Genomic DNA, 19,459 nt, shown 5'->3' with positions numbered 1-19,459 from the left:
CCCAAGCCATATTTCTTGCAAATTCAAGGCACTCTCCCTCTCTTCTTCCAAATAACATACATTGTCCATCTGAATTTCTCTTAGTTGGAGAGACATATTTCTATACTTTGAATGTAGGAAAAATGTGAGGAAGCAATTGCTTGTCTACTTTTTTCCAAATAATAGGTGTGAATTATGAATATCGCCACAGTTTTTTTTTACTTTCCAGCTACATGAATGATGACTTTGTTTGTTACTCTAGTGCAGGGGTAGACAACCTTGGCTCTTTTATGACTCGTGGGCTTCAACTCCCAGAATTCCTGAGCCAGCATGGATGACTCAGGAATTCTGGGAGTTGAAGTCCACGAGTCATAAAAGAGCCAAGATTGTCTACCCCTGCTCTAGTGGGAAAGAGAAGCTAGTGTTACTAGGCTAAGCCAAAAGCTAACAGGGTTTAAGAGTGGGGATATCTTTCCCTGATATGTTCCACGTTAATTTCTTGCCACAGATTTCAGTTCACAAACTTTTTCTGCAATGTTTAGATTTCAGTAAAAGGCATTAATAAGATATGTGGCTGAAGGTGATTAGAAAGGTCATGGGTTTGCTTGTTTGTTTGGTATGAGGGTGCTTGTTAATAAAACAAAGCTAAAGATCTGAGCTTACTATGATGGGTGTGGACATCCCTTGCATGAAACTCTGTGCACTAAAGGAGGATATTTGTAGCTCAGGGCTGAAATGAGGGGTCCTTGGTGCTCTCTGAGCTTGGTTGTTTTCTTGCAGACGTTTCATTACCCAAACTAGGTAACATCATCAATGCTAGTAATGAAACATCTGCAAGAAAACAAGCAAGCTCAGAGAGCACCAAGGGCCCCTCATCTCTGTAAACTGTCAGGAAAGTGAAGTCCCTTGTTTATTAAATGTGTTTAATCATTTGGTTCCTCTAAGGCAGGGGTGTCAAAACTGCCAGCCCATGGGCCGATTGCATCATGCAGAGGCCGTGCCCACCCCAGCTCCAGCAATGCAAAAAAAATTGCCATACGTCACGACACGTCACGTGACGCGGCGAGTTTGACACCCGTGCTCTAAGGAGTCAGGATACCACTCATGGTTCTCTTCTTGCTAATGTAATCTTCCTAAGATGAACTGCACGGGATGGGTGGGGACCCTCTCCCATCCTTGTCTAACATTGCCTTTCTCAAACTGGACAAAGAAGGAACTGTTCACAAAGACTGACATTCTCCATTAAAGGATGTAGAGGTGGTGTGGTTATAAATGAAATCTCTACATCTCAGGTTCTGCAGGACTCCATATGCACACATATGGTTCTCTGATGCTCACTCAGTGCGTTTTTAATCTGCAGCCATGAATAATGCAATGGGATTGTGTGTTGGTTCTATGATTATATTTTTCTTTTCAAAGAGACTTGCTATGTTAAGGTGGGAATCTTTTATTTCTGTTACCATGACACCCTGTTGCTCATAGGTACAAATCAAACGAAGAGTATGTGTATGTGCGAGGCCGTGGACGAGGGAAGTATGTATGTGAGGAGTGTGGAATTCGCTGCAAGAAACCCAGCATGCTGAAGAAACACATTCGCACGCACACAGACGTCAGGCCCTATGTCTGCAAGTACTGTAACTTTGCTTTTAAAACCAAAGGTAAGCATCAGTCAGCTCTGAGCTCATCTTCCTAGTGCATTGGCTTGCTGGTTGACATTCCCTTGGGAACAATAGCAGATATGATGCTTAAAGTTCAGCTGGAGAAGACCTAAAACTTCAAACTGGCTGAAGTTGGCTGAAGCATGTCAAAGCAAAGCTATCATCTGCTGGATAATCAGATCACAGGGAAACCTTTGAATAGAGTATGCCTTTAGTTCAGGTAGTCCTCGACTTACAGGCCACAATTGAGCCCAATATTTCTGTTGTTAAGTGAGACAGTTAGCATTTTTTTCAAAACCCATTAAAATAGTCAATACAATATACAGGTGGTCCTCCACTTACGACCATAATTGACCCCAAAATATCTGTGGCGAAGTGAGCCCCATTTTATGACCTTTCTTGCCACAGTGAATCACCGCAATTGATAGGTTAGTAACAGGGTGGTTAAGTGAATCTGGCTTCTCCGTTGACTTTGTCCAAAGTTCACAAACAGTGATCACATGACCTCGGGACAAAGCAAAGGTCATAAGTATGAGTCATAAGTTGCCAAGCATTTGAATTTTGATCACATGATCCTGGGGATGCTGCAAAGGTTGTAACTTGTCAAGATAATAATGTAATAGCTAACCAGCTTATGTAATGAAAGATGTAAGATGTAATGGTGGGAATGACTCAGCAGGGTCTATGTCCCTTTAAGAGCCTTTGTATAAAGGGAAGGCTCTGCTGATGTGTTCACTCCTCTTCTTCTGTTTCCTACTGTAATTGTGGTTTGTTGGATCCTGCTGTATTAGCACGTGTATGTATATTGTTCCTGGTGTATGATATTGTAGATAGTGTAAGATAAACCACCATTTAATACAAACCATTGTTTACTGTGTTTACTCCTGGGTTATCTCGGCACAATAAGACTGTGCATGCTCTGACATAACTGGAAAACAGTCATAAGTCACAGTGCTGTTGTAACTTTGAATGGTCACTAAATGAACTGTTGAGGACTACCTATATAACATTTGAGCTCGGGGAGATCAGAACCAGTGGTTGCCAAGCTAGAGAAAGTCATTTTGACATAAATCTCCCTTGTTCCTTCACTGAAAGCATATTTGAACAATGAACATCTATACCATGCATTCGTTAATTGAACAGGCAACCAAATAATATCTTGTTACAGGGCAAAAGCCATGCAGACGCATCGTTCTGTAGATCCTATAGGCATTCAAGGGCACCTCCAGCCTTATGTGCTTGCAATCTCAAACTAACACATGCTATCCATTTTTATCCTTGACATACTCTTATTGGCAGTTTTGCATCAAAGAAACATACAGGTAGTCCTTGACTTACAACTTTTCATTTAGTGACCGTTCAAAGTTTTTCACAGCACTGAAAAAAGTGACTTACATTTTTCACGCTTATGGCCATTGCGGCATCCCCATGGTCACATGATCAAAATTTGGACACTCAGCAACAGGTTCATATTTATGATGGTTGAAGCGTCCCGGGGTCATGTGATCACCTTTTGCAACCTTCTGACAAGCAAAGTCAATGGGGAAGCCAGTGAGTAACCGTGTTACTAATTTAACAACTGCAGTGATTCACTTAACAACTGTGGCAAAAGAGTCATAAATGGGCAAAACTCACTTAACAACTGTCTTCACTTAGCAACTGAAATTTTGGGCCCAATTGTGGTCATAAGTCAAGGGCTATCTGTATTCTCCCAAAGGACTGTACTTCCAATCCAAATCTATGGGTTTCTCAGTTTGCCTGCCTCCCACATCTCTTTAAGCTTCTGGATCTGTTAGCTTTATTATTTCTCATTTTTGGTTTATTGATAGCTAAGAGATAGTTTTAATTCTTGAAATAAAGGTAACTATGAAAGCATGACTGAACTGCAGGCAGAAGGATTTATAAACCAAGAGAATATGAAATATGAGCAAGCTGCAGCTTTTTTTATTGCTGAATGTGATGGGAAGAGGGATGACTTAAAGTAAAATAAACAATTATTTTTAAGAACATAGTAGTATGGTTAAATTAGTATATCTGTTCAATACTCTTAAGAGCACAGTATTCCTTTATTTTCAGTGGAAATAGCTCTTTGCTGCATGAAGCAATTACTTTGAATCAGTTACAGGCATAAGGGAATTTAGCTACCAGTCATTGTGTTGTTGAAAAATTTGCAGAAAGTAATGTGTTCAGATTTGGACAAGTGGAACCTTAACTTAAACTGGTATGGATTTTTCTGCAAGTAATAGAGATGATGGTGGTGGCGCAGTGGTTTGAAGGCAGTACTGCCAGCTGCAGTACAACTTCTGCTGACTGCCGGCTGCCAGCAGTTCGATTCTCACCGGCTCAAGGTTGACTTAGCCTTCCATCCTTCCGAGCTCGGTAAAATGAGGAACCAGATTGTTGGGGGCCATATGTTGACTCTGTAAACTGCTTAGAGAGGGCTATAAAGCACTATATAAGTCTAAGTGTTATTGCTATTGCTATTCACAAAAATCATCAGTGTTGCATGGGCACTAAGTCTGGGCTTTGCCAAAAGTCTCTGTGGCCAATTAGCGTGTTCTAACCTTGACCAAGGTATAGAAACCTCTACCTAGGATATCAGAAACTGATATGAGAAATATGCATATTTTTGCTTAAGGAAAATCGGCTTACAATTGAAATGTAAATTCAAGGGTTCAGAATACTTCTCTTGGGTTATTCTCATTTCTAGTTCTAGGGGAATCAAAAGTCACTGTTGGGTCTTCTTACATGTAAAGTATTAGCTCTGTGTTTGAATTCACATAGTACATTAGTTTGAAAGGCGTCAGGTTGCAAAACTGGAAATAGCCAAGGCTTTGAAAAGAGATATTCAGTTGGCATACAATGCTTGCCCAGAAGGACCACATGAATGGCTATGGAAAAAGTATTTGGAACTCTTCTTTGATAACTTGGTGTAATTGAAATGTGGGATGAACATTTGTGAGGCAATGTAAGTTCTGTTCTAGAGTTCATTGACCACCATCTGAATTCTGAGATGTATATAGAGTTTGTTGTGCAGTTCAATGAAACATAGGCATGGGGAACTGGGCCTTCATTCACTTTTGTTTAGAAGTTTTTTTTCCTGAAGAAAATCAGAAAGAATTGAACTTCTTTTCCAAAGTAATTAGATGCTTGGAATTTGCTTCTCTATCCCTCCCCCCTCTCTACCTACCTACCTACCTACGATCTCCAATACCTTGCTCAGAGTCCCCTCAATTCCCAGCATCCATTCCCTTTGAATACCTTCTGCAACTCTTGGCAAGAATACAGATAGCATACAGGAGGAATAAAATATATTTTCTGATTCCATCTGTACTCTTTTTCTTTTTTGTACATTATACACCATTGTACACAACAATTGTGTGTCCAATATGGGGAAATAGATGGGGCATGCACAAAGTCAGTCTTCTTTTTCTCTCTCCAAATTTTAATCTGAGACAGAAAAAAAATCAACAGCTCTTAAAATGTTGCAAACCCTTCTTTGAAGGTATTCAGATAAGTTCCTGAATATCTACTGTGGCTTGTCTAGACAGAACAGAGTACAAGTATGCAGGAAAAATAGAACATGTACAGTAAAGATAATCACACCATTTTCAGGACCTTGGACAACTTCATAAAGAAAAACTATTGTCCCAGCAGAGAATACAGTATCTAAGAAGGCAGAGAACCTAGTCATTTATTTAATTCCTGGGTGATGATGGCAGCAATCTTTAAACAATTCAAGACAATTACTGTAGTTTTGTGCTGCTTGTGTAGCTGAAAAATAGTAGAAACCTTAGGGTTATAATGTAGTTCTCAGAATTTGAGGTGGTAGGGAGGACTGAACTTTCATATAAGGAGGGCATAGAGGAAAACTTTGATTTCTCTTGATTAGATGGAGATTTGCAACTCATCTATCCCCTGAATCTTTTTTGGGTTGAGTCTCAGTGCAAGGAACATCATAATGCTTGCATGATGAAAATATAAGTCCTCATCTCTGCATATAAACGATAGACTACATAACGAAAATCTATCAAAGCAGACATAGAACATTGTTTCTATTCTGGTTCCAACTTTGTCCATTTGTAAACATTATTATAATATAACTTTGGAGAAAGTGATACTTGGTGAAAAGATTGTCGACGGTTTTTCTGGGATTTTACCCTGAAGCTTAAACTAGCAAAATGTTCCTAGTATCCGTGGTATTATCAAAAGTTTTCAGGTGAAGATAAGAAATCTAAACATGGGACTTGGCATGTTCAACTGATGCTATATCAAGTCTCAGATACTTACGAAAATAAGATAGTTGGGCAATCAGGAAATAATTTGCAGTCAGATTTGTGTCCTCCAGAAATCTCAGATACTGGTCAAATATAATAGTGTAAACAATATTAGTCATTGAGTTACAAGGTAGAATAGCATTTATTCCTTCTGTAAAGAAAACCCAGCGTCTGGAGAGATCGGTTTGGTGGGAAGAATTATTTCCTCTCTGAGTTATCCCCCCCTTGCCAAGTTTTCTTGCTTATGCGTTTGTTTCCTAGAAAGAAACCAAGTTCTATTGCACAAACAAATCTGGGGTACTTTTCAGTGCACCGGACCTGGTTACCTTCGAGACCGCCTCCTGCCACAGATTACCCCCCACCGACCTGTACGCTCTCACAGAGTGGGTCTCCTCAGGGTACCGTCGGACAGGCAGTGCCGGCTGGCGACCCCAAGGGGGAGGGCCTTCTCTGTGGGAGCTCCCACCCTCTGGAACGAACTGCCCCCAGAGATCAGGGTGATCCCTGATCTCCCTTCCTTCCGCCGCGCCCTCAAGACGTGGTTGTTCCAGCTTGCGGGACTGGCCTAAGGGATTTTATAGGGGTTTTAATTACTTTTAATTGGACACTTTCAAATATTTCGTTTTAATTAAATTTTTAATTAGGTGTAATATGTATTTATGTTAGCTTTTTATCTAATCTGTCAGCCGCCCTGAGTCCGAAAGGAGAAGGGCGGGATATAAATGCAATTAATAATAATAATAATAATAATAATAATAATAATAATAATCATGGGTAAGTGGGGTGTAGCCTTTAAGTGAATTTAAGCAATTCCAAATATTCACCTTAAAAGGTGGGAAAAGATTAGCTATATTATTCATGTGTTTTAAGATCCAGTAAAAGATTATTCTGTGCCATAGAATTATTTGAGCACATCTAAGCCACTTAGAATCCAATGACAGTGCAGAGGAAAGGCACACTCCATTCTCCAATACTGAAAGAAATGATAATTGAAAACTCTTAATTTTGGTTGGATTGTGTCATTCACATACTGTACAGTGAATGGACCCTTTCCCCATTTTTTTCCTTTCCCTTTTCTGTCTGCTTTGGTAGTTTGTTGCAAAGAGAATTTATTATTATAATTTAACTTGAGCTTGATCCTAAGAGTGCCTATTAAAAACTTGAAAAAAGCAAGTACAGTGGTAGAGATATGCAGATATACAAACATAGAGATATATAGAAAAAATGCCATCACACTATTATCTTGTTTGATCGGCTGCATATAGTGATCTTTGCATAAATTTTGCTATGCTCGGTGTATCCCAAATTCCGTGGCTACTCAAAAAGAATAAATGTTGTTAAACTGATTGGGGTAATGGTGAAGGTGCTGGCTTAGAAACCAGGAGACAGTGAATTCTTAGGCATGAATGCCAGCTGAGGGACTTGCCAGTCACTCTCTCTCAGACCAACCCACCTAACAGCGGAAAATAGGAAGAGGAAGGAATAGTAGGCATGTTCACCACCTTGAATTATTTATAAAGTAATAAAGATGGGATTTAAAAAAAACACCTTAGAACTGAGAAGCCCAATCTGGACTGATTTTATCAGTTAGTGAGTAATTGGAAGAGATGGAAAAACTGACATTTCTTCCTATCTCTAGTCATGTATGAGGAGACACGGGGCTCTGGTCAGTCGGTAAGATTTCATCCTCTCATTTCTGCCCTTAATTTTTTTTCCTGAATAACAATATCCTTTATTTATAGCAGACATGTCAAACTCACGACGTCACGGGATGTCGTGTGACGTATCGGATTTTTTTCCCCATTGCCGACAATGGGGTGGGCATGGTTCCCTCATGATGTGTCTGGCCCATGGGCCGGCAGCTTGGTACCCCTGATTTATAGCATTAACACCCTATGACATAGCTGCAAATATTACAAAGAGGATTGTGAGAAAAAAAGAAAGAAAGAAAGGAAGGAAGGAAGGAAGGAAGGAAGGGAGAAAAAAAAAGAAAGAAAGAAAGAGAGAGAGAGAGAGAGAGAGAAAGAAGGAAGGAAAGAAAGAAAGAAAGTAAGAAAGAAAAAAAGAAGAAAGAAAGAAAGAAAGAAAGAAAGAAAGAAAGAAAGAAAGAAAGAAAGAAAGAAAGAAAGAAGGATGGAGAGTAGACAAAAATGAATTTCGGCACTAACAAGAAAACGTGCCCATATTTTGCTCACATTGGGAATAATATAATCTATTATTTAATAACTCTTCCATTGTTCCCACTGATATAATTAAACATTATGATATATGTGAAGGTATCTGCTTGGGGCACTGAGGAGTAACAATTCATTGAAAACATATCTCCACAATGAATAAACCTCAATGTACTGTATCATGTTGATTTTTCATTATTAACAATTCATTCTTCTTTAGATGGTGTAATATGCCAACTATTTTAAGGTTCTTCTTGATTAGATAATTGTAACAATAGCAAAAATAAGTTCTATTCGTTACCACTTTCATATTAGAAACAGGAAGAGGACTATAAAAAGGAGTTTTGTCTGTGCCATAACATTGATCCTGTCAGAATCCAATTATATTTCATCTCTAGTTATCGACTATGGAAAACCCCATTTCTGCCCTCTCTGGATTCTGTCATACTACGAAGGGGGAAGGGGGATGAGCAAAGGGGTTTTATGGTTCTCACTTCCTTCATTAAAACTTCAAAGGGACTGAATGTGGATCTCACCAAGAGGACTGACCATAACAATATGGCCCATCAGCTTTCATCTAATACTCTCTGAAGTCTCCCTTCTGCCAGTCGAGAGGAAAAGGGGGTGGAAATGTAACGCCTGGGATTGTCGCTGGAAGGACAGTGGGGTGGGGGCTGCTTGGGAACACTTAAAACCTTGAATGGTAGGGGTTGGCCTCTCAGATCCTGTCTAGAACACCTGCAACCATCTTCTCTTGATAAAGATGCCTGTTGGAAGAAATATTCCAAGAGTTCTGTCTTCTTAAGATGCAAAGTGGGGTGGGTCCTTACATTAGACAGGATCTGCAGAATTAGTCCACCTGGAAGGGAGAACCTTGCCAGGGAACTTTGCAAAAATTATCATGTCAGACGACGGAGCAGGGAAGGGAGAAAACTCCCCGGAAAGGGAGCCGCTGCCCCGACTGAAACCCTGCCAGATGTCGGGATCTGAGAGGTCAGATTCCTCAGGAGAAGAGGTGGTGGAGAGACGGGACCACAAACCTCGGTGGTCAATGGGCGTTGGAAAGAAAGGCGAGTGGGAAAAGAAATCAAGAAAGGTGACCCTGAGACAGGGGGGCCAACCAACCAGAATGGAAGCAGGAGATGGGGAAATCCCTGCACACAAGTGAAGAGGAATGGAGCTGGGCACCATACTTGGGCTGGATCCTAGAGAAAGCTATCGACCTGATAAAGAGAACTCTCAGCTCCCTAGGAGAGGAGAATTCTGAACCCTACGGCCACCCCAGCTCCTGGAGCTGCAACGGGAGAGACACTGAGGGGGAAGTGGAACCTGCAGCCCCAGGGACGTCTGCTGATCCAGTAGTCCCCACTCCCCACCGACCTGCAGATGGCAATCTGGATGGAAGACACTACCACCGACAATGAAGGCACCGATCCATTCAAAGACTCCCGCCGCTGGACGTGAGATTCAAGGTGGAGCCAACACGCTTGGGGTTTTTCCTAACCCAAGTCCTCAGCTACATGGAGGAATACGGGCGGCACATCCCCAGCAACAAAGCCCGTATCCGGATCGTGCAATCTGCCCTGGATGGGCCGGCCGCAGATTGGGTGGTGAACTTGCACGACTCCAATGCCCCAGGGCTCAACGATTTCAACCGTTTCATGTCCTCTCTGAGAAGGTGATTTGAGGATCCCCTGGCTGATCGCAAAGCCCACGAAAGGATCAAAATGATGAGGCAAGGCAAACGCCCGGTAGCTGAATATACGCAAGAATTCCGGGCCATTGCCAGCAAACTGAACTGGCCGGAAGACATCCTCCTTAGCCATTTCAAAGACGGACTAAATTACGACCTATATGATGCTTGCCTGCCCCGAGGGGACCCACACCAACTTGATGAATGGTACATCCTGGCAGAGGAAGCAGAGATCGACATACTGAAGAGGCACCGCCGAGGAAAACAATGGAGCCGCTCACTGCCTGAGTTGACACGTGAACCAGTGAAACCATCAGCTATGGCCAAGAAGCAAATGGGGTGTTTCAAGTGCAGGAGAGAGGGGCATCGGGCTGTAGAATGCCGCTCCAAAGCCCCCCAGCACAACCCAGACAGATCACTGGCCAGCAAATCCGGGAAGTCTCCAGCTAAGCCAAAAGAACCTGCCATGAGAATGATGGAGGCTGTGGAATCCCCCATCTCTGCTCATCAGTGGGAAAGAACTCCAGCCTACACCGCAGGGCTGGTGGACACCTCAGACAACAGCTCGGAGGGTGAACCCCTGGTAAGTGGACCCATCGCACCCATCCTCAAGACAGTGACTATATTAATTCCCCCCATGCCCAAAGCTGTGAAGGTGAAAGCCTTAATAGACTCTGGCTGCACACGCTGCCTCATTAGCCCGACGCTAGTGGGGAATCTGGGCACTCCGTCAAGGAGACTGGAACAACCAATCTCATTTGGCCAGTTAGATGGGTCCATAGCAGTGGGGGTACCAGCTACCCTAGCCACGTTACCAATACGCCTCTCCCTGGGCAAACATGAGGAAGACATAAAGTTTGTAGTGACCCCAGGCATGGAATGCCCGATGATCCTAGGGATGGAATGGTTAAAAAAATGGAACCCCTGGGTGAATTGGAGGACAGCAGAAATCAATTTCCCGAAAGGGGACACTATGGACTTAAAATCCCAAGGGGAGCTACCAAAATTAAGAACGGAGAAAGCATCCATGGGAGAGGAAAGGGGACTACCAGAAATACCAGAGGAATACAGAGATCTTACTGAAGTTTTCAGCGAGGAAAGGGCAGATGAGCTCCCCCCCCCCACCAACCCACCGACTGTGCCATTGAATTCAAGCCTGGGGCAAAACTCCCAAAGCCCAGATTATACTCCATGAGCCCAAAGGAGAAGGAGGAAATGGAAAGATTCATAAAGAAAAACCTAGAAAGGGGGTTCATTGAACCAGCCAAGCCTAAAGTGGCTGCCCCAGTCCTCTTTAGAGAGAAGAAGGACGGCTCTTTACGCTTATGCGTGGATTATAGGTCCCTGAATACAATCAGTGAAAGCAACCTATACCCTCTGCCCCTCATGAAGGACATGTTGTCACACCTCTCGAAAGGGAATTTTTTTTCTAAACTAGACCTAAGGGAAGCTTACTATCACGTGAGAATTAAGGAAGGGGATGAATGGAAGACCGCATTTAACTGCCCAATGGGGTGCTACCAATTCAAAGTCTTGCCATTTGGATTACAAGGGGGGCCCACAGTTTTTATGCAATTAATCAATGACGTTCTAAGGGAGCACCTATTTAGGGGGTCCTGGTTTACTTAGACGACATTCTTATCTTCACCAAATCAAAAGGGGAACATGTCAACCTAGTCAGAGCGGTTTTAAAGAAACTGCGAGCCGCCCACCTATATGCCAAACTCTCGAAATGTGAATTCCACCAGGAAAGGATAGACTACCTAGGTTATCGCATATCGCCACAGGGCATTGAAATGGACCCAGAAAAGGTCAGAGCAGTATTAGAATGGGCACCACCCCGCACAAGAAAGCAACTGCAAAGTTTCCTGGGCTTCGCAAACTTTTACCGCCAATTCATCCCCTCATTTGCCCAGATAGCCCTGCCCCTCACAAACTTACTAAAAATGAAGGGAGCATCCTCAGTAAAACCTAGCCAGCCACTAACATGGACAATGGAGTGCCAAGCAGCATTTGAGAGATTAAAGAGGCTTTTTTCTGCCGAACCAGTACTGAAGCATCCAGACATGGATAAGCCCTTCGTAATACAGGCGGATGCAAGTAATGTGGCAGTGGGGGCTGTACTATTACAAGAAAATGATGGGGTATTGCAACCCTGTGCGTATACATCCAAGAAACTCACGGAAACAGAACAGCGCTGGCCCGTGTGGGAGAAAGAGGCATATGGGATATGTTGGTCATTACTCACGTGGTGCCAGTTCCTCGAAGGCAACAAAATCCCTTTCCAGGTGTGGACAGACTACAATGAAAGCCTTGGGTGGGGGAAAAGTTATATATACCAACAACCCAAAGAGTCACATTCATGCAGCTTTGCTGCGACACAAAATCAGCAGGGCATTTTGGATTTGTAAAAACATTACACTTAATTAAATGGCAATTTTGGTGGCCATCCATGAAAAAGGACATAGAAAGTTACATGGCCAGCTGCCCAAAATGTGCAACTGCAAAGAGGTTGCAAGGGAAATCGCCCAGACTGTTACAAACAGTGGCAAATCCCTCAGCCCCCTGGAGGGAAATAGCCATGGATTTTATAGTGGAATTACCAGAAAGCAATGGGAATACTGTTGTCTGGACAGTCACGGACTTGTTTTCCAAACAGGTGCACTTTATCCCTTGCCAAAAGATTCCCACCGCAAAAGAGCGAAACTTTTCATCCAGAAAGGGGAAGGGGGATGAGCAAAGGGGTTTTATGGTTCTCACTTCCTTCATTAAAACTTCAAATGGACTGAATGTGGATCTCACCAAGAGGACTGACCATAACAATATGGCCCATCAGCTTTCATCTAATACTCTTTGAAGTCTTTCTTCTGCCGGTCAAGAGGAAAAGGGGGTGGAAATGTAATGCCTGGGATTGTCGCTGGAAGGACGGTGGGGTGGGGGTTGCTTGGGAACACTTAAAACCTTGAATGGTAGGGATTGGCCTCTCAGATCCTGTCTAGAATGCCTGCAAACATCTTCTCTTAATAAAGATGCATGTTGGAAGAAATATTCCAAGAGTTCTGTCTTCTTAAGATGCAAAGTGGAGTGGGTCCTTACAGATCCGTAAGCAAAAAATGGAATCACTGTCCAGATTGATTAATCATTACCATGATATGTCCACATGCTAAACATTCTGGACTAATTTGGATAACTTCTAGCCTCTATATTAGGATAATATATATTAATTTATGGTCATGAAATAAGGTGCAAACTTCTATATTCTCCAGAACTCCTCAATAATCTAAAGTTTAAAAGGTATGTCAAGACCAGGGCTTTTTTTCTCATAGAACGCCCAGAACAGAGTTCCGGCACCTTTTTTGGATGGAACCTTGTAGGGTAGGCGAGGCAGGTTGTATGACATGTGTGAGTTCTGGCACCTTTTTTTTTTTTTTTTTTTTTAGAAAAAAAGCACTGGTTAAGACTAAGGGGCCTGAATTCAAGTCTAGTCCTAAAAGGGAATTTGGGATTCTGAAACGTTCTACTTATGCTATAGTATTTGTTGTTGGTGAGAAAGAGGAGACGTTTTGAGGTATTGAGGATTCGTTCAAACACTTTAGTTTGAAGAAATCCTATTTTTGTAAATAGAAAATCTAGTAGTTATTCTAAATCAGAAACTTAAGATCTTTTCTACATTAAATAATTGGGATAATAGTTTTTTACAAGCCCACTACTGAAAAACATTTTTTCTCTCTAGGTAAAGTAGCTTATAGAAGAAACAATTGGACTCATGTCTTTTTGTCTTTCTAATCTTATAGTTCAAGAATATATAGCAGTTTTCAAGATAAAGGCTAAACTAATCCTTTGAGTAAGACTATGTGAACTGTACTTCCCAAATGTGAATTGAATCAGGACATTAAATAAATGGGTGGAATCAGATTAAACAAAAAAAAAAAAACCAAAACAAAATTAAACATGTTTGATTTCAGTGCCTGTCCATTTACATTAATTTATCTCAGTTGATAGGATTATTTCCCATTTTATAATTTCCCCCTCCTCTGATTCCTGGTAGCAACTTGAAATTACTGTGGGTGGTGCACCCAAGACTTGGGTGGGGAGCATGTCTACCTGGCACAGTTCCCCCCCCCCCCCTGTTAATTTATATAGTTAGACTTACTTGCCCAACAGTTGGAAACACTGTTGCATTACGAGAACTCAGATATGAAAACATATTCAGGAATTAACCAAAACTTTAAAAGATCCACTAAAAAAAGTCTTTCATAATGCTTTCTTATTTTTGATCTACTCTGTCCCTTGGGGAGAAAAAGTGTATTTGTGTGAAAGGCTAATAAAGAAAAGGAAATGTTTTGCAATACACTTGCAGTACTCCAACCATAATTTGATTTCATTTCTTTCATAGCCCAGTCATATGTCTTCCCTTCTGTTGCACATTTTCTGTTTTGCTGCTTAAGAGAGAATAGATATTTACTTCTGGTGATTTCAATGGAGAAATTGGTTACTTAGGACCTGATAAAGTTGGTTTCCTCTATTTGCTGTTGGATACAGGTTCTTAGGATTCACAATGAAGCTAGTACTACATTCCCAAATGTTTCTCTGGCTTGGGTATTTGAGAATTTCTCCCTTCCTTACATTCTGAACTGCAAAAAAATCCTTGTTGCAATCTCCAAAAACACATCATGCAATCCCTTTGTGTTTTCATTCTCTGAGACTTGTAACTAAATTCTATGGTTGGGTTAAGCAACAACTGCAATTTAATTTACAGACGTAGACTGAAGGTTTTTTTTAAAATGACCCTTAATGCATAGAGTCATGCATAGAGGCTCTTACCAGGGTTTCCAATGATTCATTAGCTCAATCCCTCATCATCTTCTTCTGTTGCTTTATTGCAACATTCCCCACTCAAGTAACATTACTTGAGCACCTGGAAGCTGAGCAGTTACCAGTTTTGATTTATTATCGGACACGTAGACACTATTCCCAAAGCACAGCCTATATTTAATTTGAAGCAGTTCTTGTGTCTGAAGCAAATCTGTCTTGCTTTCAAATGTAAGAAATTAAGGTAATTCTAAATAAAACCTCTTCAAATCTTTTCTATTTCATATTTGCTTGCCATTGTGTTCAGATCATGATTTACTGTTAAATGAGCAAACTTTGCACGCAGGCACTCTTTTTTATGCTGGAGAAGACTCTTGAGCAGGGGTCTTCAAACTTGGCCCTTTTATAACTTGTGGACTTCAACTCCCAGAATTCCTCATCCAGGCACACTGGCTGAGGAATTCTGGGAGTTGAAGTCCACAAGTCATAAAAGGGCCAAGTTTGAAGACTCCTGCTCTTGAGAGTCCCTTGGACTGTAAGGAGATCAAATCAGTCAATCAATCCTAAAGGAAATAAACTCTGATTGTTCTTTGGAAAGATAGATCCTGAAGCTGAAGCTCAAATATTTTGGCCACCAAATGAAAAGAGTGGCCTCATTGGAAAAGACCCTGATTTGGGGAAGATTGAAAGGCAAAAGGAGAAGGGGATGGCAGAGGATGGGATGTTAGATAGTCATTGTTGCAATCAACATAAAATTTGGCAAACTCTGGGAGACAGTGGAGGATGGGGGGGGGGCTGGCGTGCTGTGGTCTATGGGGTTGCAAAGAGTCAGACATGACTTAGCAACTGAGCAAAGACAACAGTACTCCTTAAAAAAAAAATAAGATGTTGATTTAGATGACCTGATTAGTGATTTCCAGAAGTTGGGAGAATATAAAAATTGGCTGAGGTTTTTATTGGAATGGTAGCAGAGACCTTGAAAAAACAGACTGCAGAGTGCAAAGTGTGTGCATTTAAATAAATAAAAAATATTGTAAGGATAAAGCAAGAGGTGAAAGAACCATCGTAAAGTTTATCCTAAATTAAAAATGAGAATGTGCTCATACTCTAGCGGAGAGCTTTAGTTTCTTCTTAGTTTTACTCTACTCTCAGTTCTCCTTTGACATCTTTATCTTTGCTAATTTCTGGAGTAGAATTTATGATTGGGTTAATGTCCTAGGTCAGTAATTTTTTCATACTAAAAAGACAACCCAAGTTAATAGTTCTATTTAAAAAAATCTGTGAGCTTTTGGATATTTCATTTGGGAGTTCCATCATCATCATCTCAAGAATTGCAGCCACCTGGCACCCATAGGCATGATATGGCCACTCTGCTTTATGCACTCTGGCAATGAGCATCCCGTATCCCTGCCTCTTTCGCATGTCACATAGAAGAGTTCTGAGTAGGGCTTTCCCTGTTTTTGCAAAGCATGTGCCTGCTGGTTTTTTCTGCATTGCATGAGAGCTAGCAGTTGTGAAAAGCAATTCTGTAGTAATTGGGAGCAGCAAACAACAAATTAGCCACCGAGGGCAGCTGCTTGATGTCAAGAGCAGCAGCCTTCTGTTTCTGGCTTGGAATGTAAAGCATCGCTTGCCGATTATGTTACTGTTTGCTGCCTGTAGCTAGCAAACTACAACTGACAATTTGTGCCTGTTCTGTTTCATTTGCAGGGAATCTGACTAAACATATGAAGTCAAAAGCCCACAGCAAAAAATGTCAGGAGATGGGTGTGTTGGCATCTACCCTAGGGGAGCTGGAACCAGAGGAAGGTAAAGATTTGGGACTGTACCTTTGGGGAATGGAATGTGACGCTCTCCACATGGCTGGGATTGAGTGCTCATGCCGAGAGTGACTAAGAACGACCACTGCTGAGAGATTATGACAGTTGTATTGGGAATCACCTCAAGGGTCTTGGTTGCTCACCCATGTCACCCTTAGACACCATTCTTGATGCTAAGTAGGGATGCAGATCTGAGGGAACATTTGACTTCTATTCTAACAAGTAGGTGGGAACTTCTGGGTGGCTTCTTAGATAAGTGTCCTTTTGGTGGAACATAGCCTCCATCGCCATCATTATGAGCGCTTCTGTCTCCATAGCATGAATTTTGTTTATATTCTTTTAAGAGTTGTCAGCACATGTGAGACAGAGTGGGGAAAATGTGGATTCTGAACGGAGATCAATTCAGGCCATCATTTCCACAGGTTCCACAAGGAGAGAGGGAGAGAATGTATATGGGGGTTAGAAAATTGGAGTCCTGACACATTTGATTTTCTGGCTTCATCCATTCTTCAGTTCAGCCTGCCCACTATGTCTTGAGTCAGTATGATCCTCTTTACAAGAACATTTTGCCCATACTTGTTCTAGAACAGGGGTGTCAAACTGCCGGCCCGCGGTCCGATTTCATCATACCGGAGCTGCGCCCACCCCATTGCCGGCAATGGCAAAAAAGCTCCGATACGTCGTGCAACGTCATGAGTTTGACATGTCTGTTCTAGAACATTGGATGGAGAAACTCACAGTTGCTTCAGCTTTCTCATTCCTAGCTAGCACAAGACCTGACCAAATGACATGGATAGTAGATACTTCTAGTTGCAGAGTACATCTTCTGAACCATCCAGTGGATGGATGGGTTCACATAAAATCCTAGACCAGATTAAGGTGGTTTGTGGTTCAATGTCTTTTAGGAAACCACACTGCTATTGCAGCATGCTGTATGAACCAGGCCATTACATTAAAGTATGTGGCTTACCTGTTTCAACATAACACATTGTCTGAACTCTGTCATTGTGTTTTGTTAGATTGTGGTACTGTATGTTATGTGATCCCATCCAATGTCTTGCTGCTGCATCATACAGTCACTAAGCAGAATAATTTAAAGTGCTGCATCTGTGATAATGATACACCGAGCAATAGTTTTGGATGTTTTTGCTTTCTCTACAACAATTCTGGACTGCTTTGAAAAGATGAATCCCTTCTAATCCAGATTAGTGTTGTTACAAAGTTTTTGCTCCTTTTTAATTATTCCTGTTTGAGATGGAGAGAGGGGTGTTGTGTAAAATAGAAAACAACCAGTTCTGCTGATAATTCTGACCTGCGCAAGTGTTTGGAGAAGGGCTCATGGTAATGCCAAGGGATTTATCCACCAGACATCATTAGTAGGCATAGGGTTTCCTACCTAAGTAAGGGGTTGGACTAGAAGACTTCCAAGGTCTCTTCCTGTTCTGTTCTGTTCTATTCTATTCTATTCTATTCTATTCTATTCTATTCTATTCTATTCTATTCTATTCTATTCCTCCATTCCATTATTCTATTCTATTCTATTCTATTCTATTCTATTCTATTCTATTCTATTCTATTCTATTCTATTCTATTCCTCCATTCCATTATTCTATTCTATTCTATTCTATTCTATTCTATTCTATTCTATTCTATTCTATTCTATTCTATTCTATTCTATTTAAAGATGCCTCTTCCTCCATTCTCAAGGGTAGAGGGTGCCCATTTCCCCCTTCACTGAATGTGTTAGGACCCAGACTTTCCCTTCTCTTTACCTCTTCTATATGAACCTGCAGACATCAACAACTCCTTCTCCATCCTTAAAGTTGCTCCTGGTCATTTCTCTGCTCAAGAATCTCCGTAGAGGATAGGCATCTGCTACCTGAACCTTAGAAATAGGTCAAGGAGACAGCAGGCACATAGACTTCTTGAGGCAGCCTGAGCGTTATTTTTCAGTTGGTTCTGGAAGTGCGGGGGTCAGCATCAAGCCCTCCCCAAGGTGTTGCGATTAGTTGGGAACTAAAAATGTTACCTTTCTTGACATTGGCATGCCCTCGTGCTTGTCTTTTTAAGCACCCTACCTTTCTGTTAACAGTTTGTCAGGCAAACTTTTTTAATGGCTGGTTTGCGTGCAGTTTTCAGGAAAGGAAAGGGAAGTGACCTAGCCTTCCTCTTCCTTTATCATTGATGGTCAGATCCGGGTTTACTGTCCTGTTGACTGTGCAAAGAACAGTGGCCAGATTTTGCAAGACCTAGGTGTCTACTCCATGTTTCATCCTTCTTTGGAAGAAAAAACTGGAGGAAGATGTGCTCTTTTGCTATTGTGAGCATGCAAATGAACTTGTTGAGCATGCAAATGAATTGATTATTGTGAGCCTCCCAGGGTTATGTTCCAAGACAGGCAGCCATGCAAATATTTTAAATAAATAAACAAACTCCACCTTCTCCCCCATTTTTTCCTTTTAGAAGAGCTCTATATCTGCTATAGCATGCAGCCATTTTGTCTCCTTCTATCTTCCATGATTAAGTCATCATTTTTTAGGAAAAAAAAACAACGGCAGAAGTAAAGTGCCTGCATCAGCGCCCCTGAGTCAGCATACATGATTGTGTTTTATTTTAGGTGAAAATACTTCCAACTGGGGAACTGTTTTCTCATAGTCACACTCTCTGTGCAGCTTTTTTCTCCTCCAGGATTCTAAAAGAAGCAGGAGAGACTTATTACAGGTAGTCCTCAACTTATGATCACAATTGAGCCAAACTTTTTTTTGCTGCAAAGCGAGATATTTGTTAAAGTGAATTTTGCCCCATTTTATGACCTTTCTTGCTACATTGATTAAGTGAATCAATGCCGTTGTTAAATTAATAACACGGTTGTTAAGTAAATCTGGCCTCCTCATTGACTTTGCCTGGCAGAAGGTTGCAAAAGGTGATCACATGACCCTAGGACAATGCAATTGGCATAAATATGAGTCAGTTGCCAAGCATCTGAATTTTGATCACATGACCATGGGGACTGAGGACTACCTGTCACTACCCATGAATCTGAGTG

At 41.6% G+C, this 19,459-nt stretch overlaps 1 protein-coding gene across 1 annotated transcript in view; it reads left to right on the top strand.

Moving 5' to 3' along the window:
- Positions 1-19,459, top strand: part of HIVEP3 (human immunodeficiency virus type I enhancer binding protein 3) — a 50,540-nt gene that overhangs the window by 25,428 nt on the left and 5,653 nt on the right. The window contains exons 3-4 of the mRNA XM_029285303.1: positions 1,462-1,637; positions 16,304-16,402. Of these exons, the coding sequence (XP_029141136.1) occupies positions 1,462-1,637; positions 16,304-16,402 (275 nt within the window). The remainder of the gene's footprint in view (positions 1-1,461; positions 1,638-16,303; positions 16,403-19,459) is intronic.

This window comes from Protobothrops mucrosquamatus, unplaced genomic scaffold (assembly GCF_001527695.2).
Source record: "Protobothrops mucrosquamatus isolate PMUCROS unplaced genomic scaffold, P.Mucros_1.0 scaffold1486, whole genome shotgun sequence".
Classification (NCBI taxonomy): domain Eukaryota; kingdom Metazoa; phylum Chordata; class Lepidosauria; order Squamata; family Viperidae; genus Protobothrops; species Protobothrops mucrosquamatus.
Note: the sequence above shows the minus strand (reverse complement) of the source record. Positions and strands in the feature narration are given on the sequence as shown.